The sequence below is a fragment of the Lissotriton helveticus genome, chromosome 4_1 (genome assembly GCF_964261635.1).
Source record: "Lissotriton helveticus chromosome 4_1, aLisHel1.1, whole genome shotgun sequence".
Taxonomy (NCBI): domain Eukaryota; kingdom Metazoa; phylum Chordata; class Amphibia; order Caudata; family Salamandridae; genus Lissotriton; species Lissotriton helveticus.
Window position 1 is genome coordinate 33,718,278 of NC_136063.1, and position 18,799 is coordinate 33,737,076.

The 18,799-nt window shown below is 42.6% G+C and overlaps 1 protein-coding gene across 3 annotated transcripts in view; it reads left to right on the plus strand.

Annotated features, from left to right (window-relative positions):
* LOC144828306 (GTPase IMAP family member 1-like) overlaps positions 1-18,799 on the plus strand; it is an 87,663-nt gene that overhangs the window by 27,401 nt on the left and 41,463 nt on the right. For 2 of the 3 annotated variants that reach the window (XM_078686387.1, XM_078686388.1), the window contains exons 3-4: positions 10,214-10,300; positions 17,850-17,907. In XM_078686387.1, the coding sequence (XP_078542513.1) occupies positions 17,859-17,907 (49 nt within the window). In that variant the 5' untranslated portion in view covers positions 10,214-10,300; positions 17,850-17,858. The remainder of the gene's footprint in view (positions 1-10,213; positions 10,301-17,849; positions 17,908-18,799) is intronic. The other variant, XM_078686389.1, reaches the window with a different exon arrangement.

Here is an 18,799-nt window from a genome sequence, read left to right on the forward strand (position 1 = left end):
TCACTATAACGTCTCTGAAACCTATCTTTTTTCAGTGAATTTCCTAGGTTTTTAAATGCTAATTTCTAACTATAATGTGCCTGAAACCTATGTTTTTTTCAGTGAATTTCAAAGATTTTTTTAATTCTAATTTCTATCTATGACGTGCCTGAAACCTATGTTTTTTCAGTGACTTTCACTTTTTTTTAACTTCTAATTATATTGTTCATTTAACCTATAGCTTTTTCCTACACCCAAGAAAGACAAAACACCCACTGCCACAACCCTCAGCACCTCCCCCTATACCACCCCTCTCCCTACTACTAAAAAGACAGTACAGAACAGAACAGAGAACCCTCTAAAAACAGCATGGTCCCTCACTCATATAATAGCTCAATTTTGGGAAATGTAGAAATCGATTTTTCAGTAAATATGATATTTTTTTTAAATACTAATTTCTAACTTTAATGTTCTTGAGACCTATTTTTTGGTGCATTTCAAAGGTTATTTTAATACTAATTTCTAAATATAAAGTAAAAAAACTATGTTTTTCTCAGTAATTTTGAAAAATAAATATTATATTTTGTAACTTTAATATCCTAAAAATAGTTTTTGACATTTTTTTATTTATTATTTAAACTTTATAATGTCTTCTTGTTTTTAAAATATTAAACAACTTCATACAGTATGAAAGGTAGCCCAGCCCAGAGCCACATCTGAAGACCAACACAAGTCATAGACCTACTGATCAAGAAGCTCCAACACCCAAGAATGCCACAACACCCACCACCACCCCCAGGACCCCACACCCATCCTACCACTGAGGAAGAACAGAACAAAACAGCGAACTTTCCGAAAACAACATGGCACCTCAGCCACACAATAGCTTAATATTGGGACAGGTGTGAACAAACTATATGTGAAGGAAGAAATTCACCCATGAATAACATTGCGCACAATGCAAAGTGTAGCGGTGATGTGCTGGACACATCTCCGTATGCACAACACACAACTCTCCATGTGCACAAATACTACTGGTGCTTGTATTGTTGTGGAGAGTTGACCCAACCATGTTACGTCAATCATTAGGTAAGATCTCAGTCATGTAGCTATGTCGTCTCCCCCTGTAAAAGCGTAACCGGAGTGGGCGGGTCCAACGTACGCCGCTTCAGCGTAGGAGTGTGAATAAATAGGCCGGATCACTGGGCGTGGTTCACTTGTGGGAAAGCCAAAGCGTCTGCCAGGGCAGCGCCCCTCAACCTGCCACGAGGCCGCTGTCGTGACCGTTTGCCTCCTCAGCCGATTGCTGGCTTCCGGCACACAGGCCCCCAGTGGCCCAGCACTGCAGACTTATGTCTGTACAAACTACTGCCTTTGATATACACTGCAGACAGCAAGTCTCACAAATCACATTGAGTCGAGATTGCAGATGACGCAGTCCATTAGGCAACAGACGTTGCTCAAGTCAACAACACGTAGCTTTGGGCCCTTCCTCACTGCTGCCTCCAGCCTAAACTGCGATGAGTAGGGCTCACAATTCAGATCAAGTCACGATTCAAGATGACACAGTCCAGTAGGTAACAGACATTGCTTAAGTCAACACGACATACCTGTGTGCTCTTCCTGACCGCTGCCTTCAGCCTACACTGCGGTGAGTAGGGCTCACAATAGAGATCTAGTCACAAATGCAAATGACGCAGTCCAGTAAGCAACAGACATTGCTAAAATCAATGCCACATGCCTGTGGACCCTTCCCCACCGCAGCATCCTGCCTCCACTGTGATGAGTAGGGCTCACAATTCTGATCGAGTCGCGATTGCATATGACGCAGTCCAGTAGGCAACAGACATTGTTACCAGTACGGCCTGCCCGGAAAATGAATCATCGGTACTGTAGAACCCACATGTGCAACTGTGTCCTAAGTCCTGAAAGGAAGGACCCAAAGTCCATAGCAGTGACCCCAGCACCAGACTCCCTTCGATCAGTGAGGCATATTTCCATATGCACCGCCGGCGACACAAGGTGCCAATAACCCTGTACAACACAAGGCGTGACATGTGGTGACACTAACTCTGTTCAACATCAGCCAACAAGTTTTAAGGTTTCAGAGTCATGGATGTGGAAAGTATTGTCAACGCAAATATAAGTCAAAGGATACATTTTACACAAATGTGGATTTGGCTTTACACGTCCAGTAATTTCCAAAGGAGGAGTGAACAGTGTTATGTCAGCAGTGAGGCATACCATCACTCGGAAATCACCCAAAAATACTTACAATTTAAAAAGATCATTTTTTCAGTAAATATGATTTTTTTTTAAATACTAATTTATAACTTTAATTTTCTTGAGACCTATTTTTGGGTGAATTTCAAAGGTTATTTAAATACTAATTTCTAATTATAAAGTAAAAAAAACTATGTTTTTCTCAGTAATTTTGAAAAATAAATATTATATTTTGTAACTTTAATATCCTAAAAATAGTTTTTGTCATTTTGTATTTATTATTTAAACTATATAATGTCTTCTTGTTTTTAAAATATTAAACAACTACATACAGTATGAAAGGTAGCCCAGCCCAGAGCCACATCTGAAGACCAACACAAGTCATAGACCTGCTGATCAAGCACCTCCAATACCCAAGAATGCCACAACACCCACCACCACCCCCAGGACCCCACCCTCACCCTACCACTGAGGCAGCACAGAACAAGACAGCAAACTTTCCAATAACAACATGGCACCTCAGTTACAAAATAGCTTAATATTGGGACTGGTGTGAACAAACTATATGTGAAGGAAGAAATACACCCATGAATAACATTGCGCACAATGTAAAGTGTAGCGGTGATGTGCTGGACACATCTTAGTGTGCACAACACAACTCTTCATGTGCACAAATATTACTGATGCTTGTATTGTTGTGGAGAGTTGACCCAACCATGTTACGTCAAACATTAGGGAAGATCTCAGTCATGTAGCTATGTCGTCTCCCCAGTAAGCATAAGGAACCGGAGTGGGCTGGTCTGGCGTACGCAACTTCAGCATAGGAGTGTGAATAAATAGGTCGGATCACTGGGCGTGGTTCACTTGTAGGAAATCCAAAGCGTCTGCCAGGGCAGCGCCCCTCACCCTGCCACGAAGCCGCTGTCGTAACTGCTAGCCTCCTCAGCCGATTGCTGGCTTCCGGCACACAGGCCTCCAGCGGCCCAGCACCGCAGACTTATCTCTGTACTAACTACTGCCTTTGATATACACTACAGACAGCAAGTCTCACAATTCACATTGAATCGCGATTGCATATGACGCAGCCTAGTAGGCAACAGACATTGCTCAAGTCAACAACACGTGGCTTTGGGCGCTTCCTCACTGCTGCCTCCGGCCTAAACTGCGGTGAGCAGGGCTCACAATTCAGATCGAGTCACGATTCAAGATGACGCAGTCCAGTAGGTAACAGACATTGCTTGAGTCAACACGACATATCTGTCTGCTCTTCCTGACCGCTGCCTTCAGTCTACACTGCAGTGAGTAGGGCTCACAATACAGATCTAGTCACAAATGCAAATGACGCAGTCCATTAAGCAACAGACATTGCTAAAATCAATGCCACGTGTCTGTGGGCTCTTCCTCACCGCTGCCTCCTGCCTCCACTGTGGTGAGTAGGGCTCACAATTCAGATTGAGTAGCGATTGCATATGGCACAGTCCAGTAGGCAACAGACATTGTTACCAGTACGGCCTGCCCGGACAACGCATCATCGGCACTGTAGATCCCACATGTGCAACTGTGTCCTGAGTCATGAATGGCAGTGACCCCAAGTCCGTGGCAGCGACCACAGCACCAGACTCCCTTTGATCAATGAGGCTTATTTCCATATGCAAGGCCACTAACCCTGTTTAACACAAGGCGCGATATGTGATTACACTAACTCTGTTCAACATAAGCCAGCAAGTTTTACGGTTTCAGAGTCATCGATGTGGAAAGTATTGTCAACGCAAATTTAAGTCAAAGGATAAATTTTACACGAAATGTCGATTTGGCTTTACACGTCCAGTAATTTCCAAAGGAAGGGTGAACAGTTTTATGTCAGCAGTGAGGCATACCATCACTCAGAAATCACCCAAAAATACTTACAATTTAAAAAGAACAGAAGATTTGAAGTACATCAATGACTACAATAAGGTGATTTTGAAGATGTAGAATGCAAATATGGACATACAATGTTTCAGATAACTCCATTGCTGCTGCTCGTTATGTCACGTCATATATTTCCAAGTCTGTGAAGACAGAATTGAAAGAAATGTGGGAGGAAATTTAGCAGCAGAAGACACTTAGCAAAAAATTGTACAACTTCAGCTTGAAGATTCTTTCACATCAAGAAATTAGATCCTACAAATGTTTGGATTGGTTGACATCTGCAAGTTTATATTCAAAGTCAAGAGGAATCTTCTGGATAAGTCTTGGTGTTGCTGCAGCATGAAATTGAGTTTTGAAATCTGTACAAGAAATTGAATACTTGGCACTGAATGAACTAGAAACTACAAATATTTTGCAGACTAATATGTTGGATACGTACTATCCAAATACCTGGGAAACATATGTCTATATGAAATACAGCAACATATAGTTTTAAAAAAAATGTCACAGAAAATATAAAAGAAGGAAAATAAGCTGTAATTGGATCTGAAGGATGTTTGGCAAAGCATGACAAAGGAAATCTGATTAATCACAGGAAATTAAGTTGTGATACGACAGATAACAGAGAGTTTTTCTATTTAGCTATTCTGCAGCTCTTCAAACCTTGGTGGACTGAAATGGAATTCCTTGAAGATTTTGAATGCTATGAGGATTCTTTCAATGATTGTAAAGATAGCATTGAAAGTACAATTTTTGCAAATTGTCTCCTAATGTTGAACGAAGAGATTAATCAAGAAGAAAACTATTCTGAAATAGCTAGAGATAGTTCTCAAGATAGTCAGGGTTCTGCTCCACAAAGTCAAGATCCACTAGGAGAAGCCATACTTGAAAATGAAGCAGCAATAGCAATGAGTGAAGTGGAAATAGTGATGCAGCAAACACAACAGGAATATATTGATTTGGAAAATTTGGAGGACTCCTTGGAAAAATCAATATCTAAGACTGCTGGTTTGGAAAAGACCTTAAATGTCTCTGTAAACTGCCGGGTAAAATTACTGTGTAACTTAGATGTTGAAAAAGGTTTAGTAAATGGAGCAATGTGTAAAGTTATTGACTTTGTTAGTTATGCAAATAGAGATGAGAGTTAATTTTTGAAGATTAAATTTGATCAGATTAAAGAGGTGAAACAAATTGGACGCTGTTGTGCTTATAAAAGATTTTTATGTTCGTAGAAAACAGTTTCCTGTTTGTTTAGCATATGCAGTGACTATTCATAAGTCTCAAGGTTTAAGTGTAGACAGTGCTTTGGTAAATATTGGAAGTTCTGTGTTTAAAGAGGGAATGGCATATGTTGCATTGTCTCGAGTAAGAACATTATCAGTATTGTATTTGATTGATTTTGATGAGCACGATGTTAGTGCAGATGTAAATTGTGGAAAAGAGTACAATAGGTGAATATCCTATTTCTGAAAAACTTTTAAAATGTCCTAAATGAAAATATGATAAAGATTATACCGAGGTTGCAAAGAAAAAAAGAATTGAAAAGAATGATCAGTCAGGTTAGAAAATAGAAGGGAACACCTTTGTTAATATTGTAGGATATCAGTTAGAAAATAGTTCAGGTATCAACTGATTTACATCCCCGATGAACTGCTAGCACTAAATGGTACTGGCTGTGGTGGTGGTACACAGTGGGATGTCTGCCACATTCCCCCTAGAGCCTGCCCGCTCTGCAAATTCCACTTTCACACCAATCTGACTTACTCCTCTATCTCGGACTTTGGAGAACCAATGATTCTGGCAGTGCTCATTAACGCGCACTCGATATTTAAGCATGCAGCAGACATCTATGAGCCACTGTCTGACTCCAAACTGGACGTTCTCTTCATCACGGAGACGTGGCTTAATGAGTCTTATGCTCCGGTAGTGGAGTTCGCAATCCCGAGGGGTTATACAATTGTCAGAGGGGATTGAGGCACCGGGAGAGGAGGGGGGACGGCAGTGGTGTTTAGGGATACATGGTCTTTTACCTGCGCAGCTATAGGAGACTGGGAGGGGGTGAAGCCTTGGACTTCGCCTTTACCCTTTACCCTCACTTCACATTGGGAGGTACTCTGGTGTATCGTCCGCCGTGTTCTTCTGGAGCGTTCCTTAAGGCTTTTGACGATATCATCATACCACGAGCCCTCCGCTACCCTAAGTTTCTCCTTCTAGGGGACTGTAATATTCATTTGGATACCCCGGCAGCCCGGAATGCGGGGTCTCTTTTGGATTATTTGGGCCTAGCACAGTTGACACAATACGTGAAATCACCTTCCCACGCGGTCGGCTACCTCATTGATTTGGTTTGCACTAATTTTCCCTTTAAGGTAGAGGACCCTGAGCCTGTGACGTGGTCCGACCACCACTTGATCAGATTCTCTTGGTCCTCAGGCAGGCCTGATAGAAGCCCGGTCCTGCCGCCCGATCTACACCCTGGGAAGATTAATCTTCCGGCTCTCTCGATGGCCCTACTTCAGTCCCGTCCGACCCCCGCCTCTGATTTGGAAGGGACGGTGGATAGCTTTGATCGCTGGATTAGTCAGGGGGTCAGCGCCAGTTCTAAAGTCACTCGAGGTCGCAACCGACGCTCTCTCCCCTTGCAGCCCTGGTTCTCAAATCAGCTCAGGGATATGAAACTAGGGTGCAAAAAGCTGGAGCATAATTGGCGTCAGAAGTATTGCCCGTCGGCCAAGAGGACCCTGCGCTTGGCTCAGAGGGAGTACTATTCGGCCATTAGGATAGCTAAAAGCAACTACTTCGCCGAGAGGATTGCGTTGGCTCAGAACAATAGTAAGGAAATATTTGCTATTGTTTAAAGCATTTTATCCCCCGGCGCAGAACCAAGGGCGCTTCCTGTGTTCACAACAATGGTGTGAGGAGCTGTCCACTTTTTTTGTGGACAAGATATTAAAGATTCAGGACAGTGCCGGCTCACATCATAGAAGTGTGGAGTCCTCTTCCCCAGGGTCCCCCTCCATTTCGTGTGCGGCCACCCATCAGCTCACCTCATTTGCACCTGGGCCAAGTCAGACATTCTGGCTATTCTTAGCTCCCTTAAGTCTGGCTCACCAGCAGATCTGTGCTCGGCGCGAGTATTAGCTTGGGTAGCCAAGGAGGTCTGCACAGCAGTAGTTGACATTGTGAATCTCTCCCTTCAGACCTCCTCGGTTCCAGCTCAATGGAAACAGGCTAAATTGCTTCCCCTTCTTAAAAAACCCTCTCTGGACCCGGCTGTCCCCGCCAATTACTGGCCGATTTCGCTACTACCAGCCTTGGCCAAGGTCTGTGAAAAAGTGGCTTTTCGGCAGCTTGAGACTTTTGTGGAATCTTCAGGTGCTTTGCATCCAGCGCAGTCGGGGTTCAGATTTGCCTATAGCACGGAGACTGCCTTGGTGGAGAAGTCGGAGGCGATTAGGGAGTGTCTTGACGGGGGCGGCAGGGCGGCCCTGATTTTACTTGACCTCTGTGCCGCCTTCGATACGGTGCCCCATCAGCTGCTTCTGGCCCGGCTATCCGCCGTTGGTATCTCAGACCTGGTCTGGGAGTGGGTTAAATATTTTTTGGATACCCGCTCGCAGCAGGTCTGCATATCTTCCTGCTCTATCTCTGTCAGGAACCTTGCTACGGGTGTCCCGCAGGATTCAACTTTGAGCCCCCTCCTTTTTAATATCTACTTAACCCCTCTGGTCTATCTAGCAGAGAAACTTGGTGCAAAAGTGATAGCGTATGCTGACGATACTCAGCTGCTATTTACATGGAAGGGCGCGGATCTGGACACTAACACCGCCCAGTCGTGCCTAGCATCGGTATTCTGCTGGTTAGCCCAGGCCTTTCTGAAGTGCAACGAGGACAAGTCTGAGGTTCTCCTGTACAGTCAGTTTCCCTCGTATTTCAGACAATCTCTATGGCTGCCTCAATTCCCCTGCCCGCGTTTTGAGGACAGACCCGTAAAAAAATTGGGGGTGTGGTTTAGTGAGGACCTTCGGTTTATCGACCACGTTAAAAAATTGACAGGCGTCTGCTTTGGCACCCTCAAAACACTCAGAAGGATCTTCCCCCTGCTCCAGAGAGTGGCCAAGGAGGCAGTTGCTCGTGCTCCGATCCTTTCGCGGCTTGACTACGCCAATGCTCTGTTCATAGGTATACCTGGCTACCTGATGCAAAAACTTCAAACGATACAGAATGCCATGGCTAGACTCTTGTATAATGCTGCGAGTAGATCCAGTGCTAGGCAATATCTGCGGGATCTGCACTGGCTGCCGGTGGCGCAGCGAGTACAGTTCAAAGCCATCACCCTGGCCCACCGGGCCCTACATGGACATGATCCTACCTATCTTAGGAAGCTTTTTGCCTTCTATGTACCAAATCGATCTCTGCGGTCTGATTCCTTCTACCGTATGATTGTCCCGCGCTTACGCAGAGTTCGTCTGGGAGGCCAGTCACTTTCTGTTAAAGCTGCAGGAGCCTGGAATTCGCTCCCTATGGTTCTTCAGCTTATCCAAGAGTTTCATCTTTTTAAAAAAACGTCTGAAAACACATCTGTTTTGTCTGACCATCTAATTGACTCACGCTTCTGCCCCAGCCCACCCGCGCCAGGACACTCTTGAGTATTAGTGCGCGATATAAATCCTCTATAACATAACTGTTATGCTAATGTAATTGTGAACGTTGTCTTTTTTTTTTTAAATCTACAGCATGCAATTATTGAAAATCGAGAAAAAAGATTTTGTTCTTTGTTACATTATATTTTTGAGAAGTTAAAAACTGATAAAATGAAAATCCATGCTGCTGCTGATGTTCGGAATCTTCTGGATATGCGTTCTGGTTCTTCACAGTTTACACAGAATGTACAGCAAGATGCTCAGGAATTTCTTACGTTTTTGCTTGCAGTATTAGAATATGAAGGTATACAAATTGAAAATCTGTTTGTACCACGTTACAGATGGGTTCATAGTTGTGACAGCTGTTCATTTTCATCTACCAATAAAATGGACACTGAACGATTCATATATTTGACAACGCCAGATTTGTAAACAGTGTCTTTCAACGAACTAGTAAAATCAGCTAATCAACATATGGAATGTACTCAGTGCAAATCGGAAATGTTGTCAACATTATTTATAGAAAGATGTGGACAAAATATTATTTTAATGCTGCAACGTTGCAGAGCAATGGTAACAAAATTGGAAACCAAAATTAAAAATGTTGTGGCAGGTCAAGTGTCAATTTCAGGAAGAACTTTAAAAACAATAGCTATTGTTTTCCACGATGGAGCAACTTCAACATCTGGACACTATACTGTCTATTTAAAATGCAATAAAGGGTGGACACTATGTAATGATGTGCATTTAGAGTATACATTTTGGTTGCCTAATGAATTAACAAATTCATACTTACTATTTTTGATGCCAAAATTCTAAGAAGATATCAACAAGAATTACTGAGTATATTTTGGATATTTCCACTATAAATGATTTTAGAAACATCATTCACGCTATTGGAAACATGTGAATATGATTTTAGAAGTGTATGTTGGATATCCTCATTGCAAATGTTTTCAGAAACATCATATGGCCTATTGGGAAGGTGCGTATATGAATTCCAAAATTTATTTTGGATATACTCAATGGAAATATTTTCAGTAACATCATTCGGCCAATAGGGAAGATGTTCATAATTAGTGTTTCAATTATTAATTATATTCTTTCATATTGCGTTTGGAAGATTTTATTCGAAAGAAGGTGGTGATATATTTGATCTTTGTATTATATACCATGTTACTAAGGATGTTTATTTGTGAAAATGTAAATACCAAGTTGCGTCGGTTGTAAATATTTTGTAGAGAAGTATATATTTTTTGAACAATCTTAATGATAGCATTTTTTTGCCCACTCTCATCTGATGATTAACATTAAAAACACTGTTTATGGTGAAATTCAATACAATCTGAAGACAGCAAAAAATGGCAAATTGAATAAGTGAAATAATTGTATACTTATATTGTGTTGCCAAAATTATAACATTATATGTAATAACAGATTTTTTTTCTTTTTTACAGACCTCACTACTATATACTTTAAAATGTGCATTTAAAACAAAGAAGTGAACATATTGTACTATTAATTTCATATCTACTTGCAAACAGGTAAGATTAATTTACCCAGGTACTACCCTTGCAGTCTATCAAAGCCACTGTGACTCCACATGTCCATCTCCAGTCACCCAGCCAGAACTATACATAAATGAAATCTCTACACTAATGCCCAAGTACTTATAAATTCATCATACACTCTCCTTGCAGTACTGTAATCATCCAGTAAATGTAAATGTACAGGAATTTATATAGCGCAAATCACCAAGCGGTTTCTAAGCGCTTGCTTAGGGAACCCGTCCTGGTATTCCCCTGTGAGATAACCCCGGCAGGGTATCCGCAAGGTGAAAGCCAGGCATCCCGCCGCGAGGGGCCGTTGTGGAGATTAAGCCCAGAGTCGCAGAGTGTGAACCCGTGAATCGAGTAGGCACCGGAGCGAGAATTGTTGAGTCCATGGACATTTTAGGACTCAAGACCCCGCCGAGCCGGGAATTTAACTCTGGTCCCGAACTGACCTCTGCTTCCAGGTCTGCCTCCTCTAACCAGTGAGCCACACTTCTCCACTTCATCCAGTCACTGTTGATGTACTCATACAATGGCCCAAGCACTAACACAAGAAGTGCTATAATTGTCTGTGCACTATCCATACAGACTTCTAAGGAGGCACTTACTACTCACTCACTCCTCTAAATACCCTGGTAATACCCATGCACTCTAGCAATCACCCTGTCAGTCCCCATACACTTCTCAAATCACCCATCTAGCACGGTGTACGTATCTAATCACTTCGCTAATACAAAGCACTTATAAATACACCATGCACTCTCTTTACAGCACTATAATCATCTAGTTACTAGTCATGGAATTGCCTAACTACTAATACAAGTACCCGCTATTATTATTAATAGTATGTTTTGGGGAAGATATAGCTAGAAAGTAGCCTTTAAAAAACCTTTGAAATACACTGAAAAAATGATAGGTTTCAGGGACGTTATAGTTAGAAAATAACCCTTAAAAGACCTTTGAAATTTCCTGAAAAAACCATAGGTTTAATTGACGTTATAGTTAGTTGGACATTTCACTCATACAAAATGAGAGAAATTCCACCGTTATAGATAGTTCAGCTAACTATAGCTCAAGCCCCTTTCAAATGACATCACTGATGACATCATCCAAGTGACAATCTGATGCACCTTCTCACAACCTAATATAACCTTTGATACACCGTCTCCAAAATACAGTATACCATTTTCGAAACCATAGACACACCAATGCCTCTTACTACATATCTAGTCACTGGTTGTTAGGTCTAAAAATACATCCACTCATTCTCCTGTACAATAACTCATACATGCAGTCATTCATCAATACAACACTAGCATATGCACTCATACACCTACACAGACACTCTCACACCATCACTCAACCAGAGTTACTCATACACCTAGTGAGTCAGGAAAATAATCAATCATACTTCCATTTACTAACATATACCTGAAAATACACACTACACATCACTTATGCAAACAGAAAATAACGCATACATACTCTCTTATACAATCAATGATACAAGTGCACACTCATCTGTACAGCCACTGTCACATTCATTGACTTTCATGTATAGTCATTTATATACTTCAACTCTCACATAGAAATACAGATACAAAATACATTTATTGTTCAGTTAATTAAAACCACAACAATAGCAACATTAAAACAAATATCACGTTTTGTGTTGTCTAAAGATAAAACTATTTCTTATCATGGTATTTACACTTCTTCCTATATAATGTAAACAAAACATTTAATAAAATGACCTAACATTAAAAACAATATCTCGAGTGTTACATCAAATAACTATTTTACCAGGCAGCTAATCTTGTTTTGAATGTTCCTTTTACTAGATTTTGAGGCTAATCAAGGGTCGACTAGGCTGCTCAGGAGCATTTTGATATATCAGTTCCTTAAGAGTAAGTGGTCCACTTAGCATAGTCTCCAATAATACATCTTGTAACCATTTAACCTTGCCACTAGTCTTTATTTGATACTTCCTCATATTTAATTAGGAGTTTGGTGAAACAACAGTTATGCTGTGGATCTTCTGGATCTAGGCATTTATTATTACAGTTCTGCAAGAGCGAACGCCTCTTGTATTGAGTGGCCCCCTTAACAATTTCCGGCGATCCTTGCCTAACGCTGGACAGATACAGACTAAGTGAATAAAATCCTGCGTTGGTGCTCCACAGAGACAAGAAGATTTTGGGTCCTGATATCTCCAACTTGGCGGGTCTGCATTTGACAGCAATTTACCAAAGTGTATCGCTATGAATTTATATTTTAGGTGTTAAGAAAATGGCTGATCCAAATATGCCCCCGGTTGCAGTTTTACATAGGATTGCAAGACCATCCATGCATGTGCCCATCTGCTTAGGGTGGCCTTGCCCTCATGTAATGAGTGTTGCTTTTCTCCCTTCAAGATATGCTAGAAAGTTGAATAGGGAAGGTTCTTCTGTCAAAGAGCTACAATGTTTGTGACCTGTAATGAAGTTTGAAGATATGCATAATAGGCGGTCTGCGGATCATTTTGTTACGCAGTCCAGAGTGCATTATTGATTTCCTTATCTCGATTACGCCAAATTTTATACCAGGCTCTTATCGTGGCATATCTTCTATGAAGCTGTTGCTGTTGTAAACCGAATTCTAGACAAACCTGCGCAGGCGAGGCATTATGCCGAAGTGAAAAAACGTTGTTGTATGCTCGCATTTGGAGTCTATCCAGAACCCCAGCATCTTTCCCAAACTGGACTTCACTTCCATATGCAAGGGTGGGGAGTAGTTTTACCTATAAGATGGATAATAATGGGTGAGGAAGGGACCTTTTAATCTTTTTGAAATAGAACAAAATGTGAATGGAAGTCAGTTTCCCTTTTTTTGTGTGGCCTCATTTTGTATTCGGAAAGTTAATTGTTTATCCAGATATATTCCTAGGTATTTGTAGGTGCAAACTACTTCAAGATACGAGTTACCAAATTTAAATGAGGTTAATTTTTGAATAGTTCAAATTATAATCATGGCCTTGGTTTTTGTAGCATCGTTGGAGGCCGACTCTTGTATGGCTTGCCAAGACTATGTCTGCAGCATACGCTAAATGAGTATTCTGCAAAGTTCCTAATTGAGGAGGATGTGAGTTGAAGTTATCAAGTCTTGGTGACAAATCCACCATGAATAGATTAAATAAATGAGGTGCTAGGACGCACCCTTGCTTGAGTCCTTCCTTCATATAGATTTTTCTAGAGAGCCTCATCCCATCAGCTATTTTTACCTGCATCCATGTTTACGAGTATAATTCCATGATCGGTTTTAATATTCTTTCTGGCAGACCCCACTGCTTTAGCTTTTTCCATAAAATGCCTCAATTTACTCGATCAAAGGCAGCTTTAAAACCAACGTAGCATAAAAACAAGTTATTTTGTCGTCGTAAACTTGTTTCTACCATCAGACCTAGCGATAATATGTTCGTAATGGTACTAGAGCTGCGTCGGAAACCAGACTGGTTAACGGGGATGATTTTATTGCTATTAGACCAGCTAATTAGATCTGCCAAGATTAGTGAAGTTTGCAGGGTACCATTATCAGGTGGTCCTTGACTCTTCCGTTTCGCTTCACATACCATTGGGGTAACCCGATAGCCTCACATATCATTGAGGTGATCTCGTAGGAATATTATTATGCTTTCTTAACAGTTTATTTGTCACACAATACAATAGTACCTTCTGTATTCTAGGCTGTGCAAAAATAAGGGGGGTGACCCAACCTGGCCTCTGACAGTCCCTGATGAGCAAGGACGGGCCCGCCGTTGGCCCAGGCATGCCCCCGCGCCTCCCGCGCTGAGGGAGCCCTGGCCCCCTTTTGAGCACCTCTTGGCACTAGTCGGTGCGGTGCGTAACGTGCGCACCGCACAGAATGCTGGAAAATGTAGTTTTCAGGGCTTGGGCAGGCAGTAGCAGGTGATGGCGGTCCCACGGCGTCTCTCCGGTCACTGGCTGGTGAGCAAAGTCCCCTTTGGTATGTGGCAGGCAGAAAGTCGGTGGGCTCCCGCCCCGCGGGAGCCCTGGCCCCCTTTTGAGCGCCTCCTGGCACTTGTCGGTGCGGTGCACGACGGGCAGGATGCACGGAATGCCAGGAATTGTAGTTCTCAGGGCTCTGGCAGGCAGTGGCAGGCAATGGCGGTCTCTCTGGTCACTGGCGGAGCTCCCGGTAAAGGCAGGTGAGCAAAGTCCCCTTTGGTATGTAGCAGGCAGAAAGTCAGTAGGCTTGCATACTGTTAATATACTCGCTCACAATTTATTGTGCAATACTAATTTCTGATTTGCATAATGCCTTGTTGCATACATCCCCTACTACACATTTGTTCCCTATGGTGGCAATCCACAAGTATACTATTCCTTTTCCTTAATGCCAAAGGATCACCTATGTTTAGTCCTGCCAACAATTAAAAATGGATTCTTGACATGCTTAAACTGGTTACTACTGGGCCCAGGTATAGAGAAACCCATGCAAGTAAATCCCATGCAAGGCATAGTTAGACTTTTAAAACTTGAAACACCCTCAAGCTCCATTTGTTGGCATTCCCAAACTCTTGTGCAACCCCTTGTCCTCATGATAAGGGTTGGAGATTTACTGAAGTCAAGGGTGATAAAGATTTCCTTCTAGGGTGGAAATGGAGATGAATCCCTCCCAAGTTTGATAGGGTTTGTAGTAAGCTGGCTCTCTAGACAGCGTGCTAAAAACAAAGTTCACTATGTAGGGAGTCCAGTGTATACCCAATTCGTTTGCAGAGGTACAAGTAAATAGTACCTTTCAGGGTAGCATGGGTGAGCCCTTAGGTTTATCAGAGGATAGTGCTTGGCAAAGTCAATAAATAAACAACACTCTCAAGAATAAATCCTAGACCAATTTGCATGTCATTTCTAAGAGCAAAAACACAGTCCTCAGGTAAGTCCTTTCAGAGATGCGATTTTGTAAACTTCAGAAAATGTATCACTTTTGTGCACAATAACGCACCGTTGAAAACAATGGGGATAAAGTACAAAAATGCATATACATATAGGCAATGATTTCAAGAAGTTCAACTTCCAGTTTTAAGTAATTTTCGGGACCAGGTACAAAGTTCCATCAGGAGAAGTTCAGGAACGTCCTGGATCAGCAGGGAGCGGATTGCAGAGGGTCTTGGAAGCTAGTGCGCAAAATACAAAGGGGGCCACTTGAAAACACACTGCACAGGGAGACTTATTGGTAAGTACAGTAGTTCTCCTTTAGAGGAGAAGATCACAAGGGCTCAAGGACCATAGGAGCACAGCTGGTTGGTCGGTCCTGGGGCATATGCAGCTGGGTGCAGAGCAAACATGTCCACTGGGCATCATACGTCTTGGGATCCTCGCAGTCAGGAGCAGGAAACTTGAAGAGATTTTTGTGGGACAGTTGGGCCACTCAGGAAGTGTGTCTCAGGTGTCTCAATGTCCCTCGATGGTTGCTTGGTTCTGTTGCATTGGTAGTCCGGTGTGGATTCTGCTTCTTGGAGTTTGACGTTGGGGGTCCAGTTCCCTGGGTATTTATTGTTATGTTGATTGGTATGTTGCGAATCTGGTAGATCATGGTGTCTCCACACTTGGTGAGGAGACAGATTTGACCCTCCGGAGCTGTTGTATCTTTTCTTCGGTGTTGCGTTGAGGTTGTCGGGGAGCAGCAAGTGGACACACCTGACTTTTCGGGATTGGTGCCTGCGGTGTGCAGGGGAATGTTACCTTTACTCCGAGGGAGCTTCTCGGCAATTTCTCAAAGTCTGGAGGTGCTCCTAGGTTCTTGCAGGTTTAGGACGACACACCAGGCAGTGATTGTTAAGTCCTTAGAGCAGCAGACAGGGCTTGGTGCCTATTTCTTCAGCAGCAGAGCTCAATTTCTCGTACAGCGAGTCCTCTTTGTCCTGGTCTTTTTTTGTCCATCAAATCTCATATACAGGTATTGGGTGCCACCTAAATACTGAATTTAGGGTGTCACAATAGGATATGGGTAGTAGCCAATGGGCTACCTACCTTTAGGGTTTCTACACCCTATAGCAACAACTTCCTGTAGGAAGGGGCACTACCTTATCCCCGATACGTTGTTTTTCCACCAACCCAAGATGGTGGAATTTAATTAGAGGGGTTTGCATTGCATGCCCCACACTAGGGGTGGTGTAGGATAAGTGGGGGGCCACATCCTAATCTAACTAACTTTCTTGCATTTATTCCCAACAAATGTGGAGTAGGAAAGGAGCTTGGCCTCTCTCACTATCTGGAAGTTCCAAAGTTGGATTTCAAAGGTGCCATCACATTTGATGCTTCCCGGTGAGGAAGGCCATCCTGTCCTGGAGAAGGAGTGAAAGACCTCCACCTGGAGTAGGCTTTGTATCTGTCCAATAAGAGCATTGGCTCTCACCCCATGAGGTCAGACATATGTCTGGTGGTAGCAGTGGCAAAACCAAGTCAAGAACCACACCAGTGCTTAGTAGGTTTTCAGGTGACCCTCTAAAATGGTCTCCTCTGTGAATTTATTAATAAATCCACTACTGAGTCAGTGAGGAACTATTAATTCAAGATGCTTGGTACAAGATATTCTGGGAATCAGTGAAGCCATCATGGAGCAAGGAAACATACATTGACAAGTACCCTACCCATGTATTCTTTATGACTCGCTGTGCGCTTACAACATCTCAGAATAGACTGGACATTGTAGGGGAATATCTGTTCAGGCTGATATACCCCATGATAGGATATAGTGCACCCTGTAATGGGACACAGGGCTGTGTGCCACGTCGACTCTTTGGATTTGTCTGCACTAAGGCATGCAGCCTGCAAGGCAGAATCCTTGGTGAGGAATCCCTGGGGTAGCACAACCAGTGCTTCGGGCCCGGAGGACCCTCTTCAGTACCCATGCCCTAGTTACCAGGGGTACCACTTATTAGAGACTTTCAAGGGTTGCTGAAGTGTGCCAATCGTGGTACAGTTTTTTTGGAAAGTGATCTGGCATTGTGAACCTGGTTAGCAGGGACCCAGTGCACTTAGAGTTTGAAATCACATCATGCATCAGGTAAAAAGTGCCAGCTAACCATTTCAAAAGAGGCACTTTCCTAAAGGGTTGTTAATTTCCACACTGTGGAAAAAAAGTACTTTGGAACAGTAGCTTCATTCCCCCTGTGTTTAAGCCTACTCTATCTAGAATTACTCATCAGTGAAATACAAACCTGGGATATATGCCAATTTACATTATTAGTTGTGTGCCTGGAAACCTGTGCCTGAAGAACTACATGGAGTGTTGCCGACTAGCAAAAATAAATAAGTATGCATGGAATATTTAGTATTTTTTGTTAATTGCCCCATTGATTTTACCTCAAGTGTCTCGAGTGTAAGCAGTCAGTTTTACTGTCCCAAGTATTGCTCCATAACAATGTCCGTGATTTGAACTGTTCTTGTTTTATTGCAAATATTCTCCTTGTTGATACTTAAATTGACTGCCACTAAAGGGCTGGTGCTGATCCACTAACATTGACGTGTTTCTTTTTAAGAAAAAAAGAATGTCCATGTGTTGTTGGTCCAAACGGAATGCTCATGGTGATGATGAAAGTAAGTACCCAACCTCCTTCCCAGGATTGCTGTTGAAGATTCAAATCTTATATCATAAGGGTGGTACAATTGTGTTATTTAAATTAAGTTAACATGTATGTAATCTAGGTTTACAACACCTGTGGTAAAGTTACCTATGACCATGCTGTTTGGAATTTGAAATATATTATATTTAGCGTAGTTGAAGTGTATTCCGTACATTTCTGCCTGTCATCACCTCATTCATGATTTTCTGTGCTTGGTTTGGCTCCTACTGCTTTAGTGGACTTACCCCATAATGCCCAATATAGGAAACAGGAGTCAAGGAATGTCCTAATACTCACCGGTAATCTTCATTACTCCTGGTCAAGTTGTCCTCGTCCCATTCCTTACTCGTGGAGATAACTATCTCCCTGACAGAAAATAGACCACAGAAATGTTGGGACCCTCACCCCAAACCCTAACAGTGGGAATACATAACCAGTACTTAGCAAGCATTCTGCCCGAACTACCAAGCCACCAACAGGAAGAAGGACGGCAATTCAGGAGGGAAGCAGTGATGTAATGGATGGAACAAAGACAACAAGACCAGGAGTAATGAAGATTACATGTTAGTAATAGGGCATTACCCCCAGGTCCTTCCAATCCTTATCCCATTCATTACTTGTGGAGCATACCAAAGCCAAGAATCCCACCTTCTGCACCCGCACATACTAACCAAGACGCCACACCGAAAGCAGTATCCCAAGTGAAGCAAACAGGAGAACCACAAGAAAAAAAAACAGGCAGGAGCACACAGCCCACAATGCGCCCAACCAAGCAAAAGGGTCACACCACCGAGAACAATGAGTAGACTCCCAAAATGGCTAAAATAGCAGCAAGCCCACACAGCCACCAAGAGGGCAACCAACAC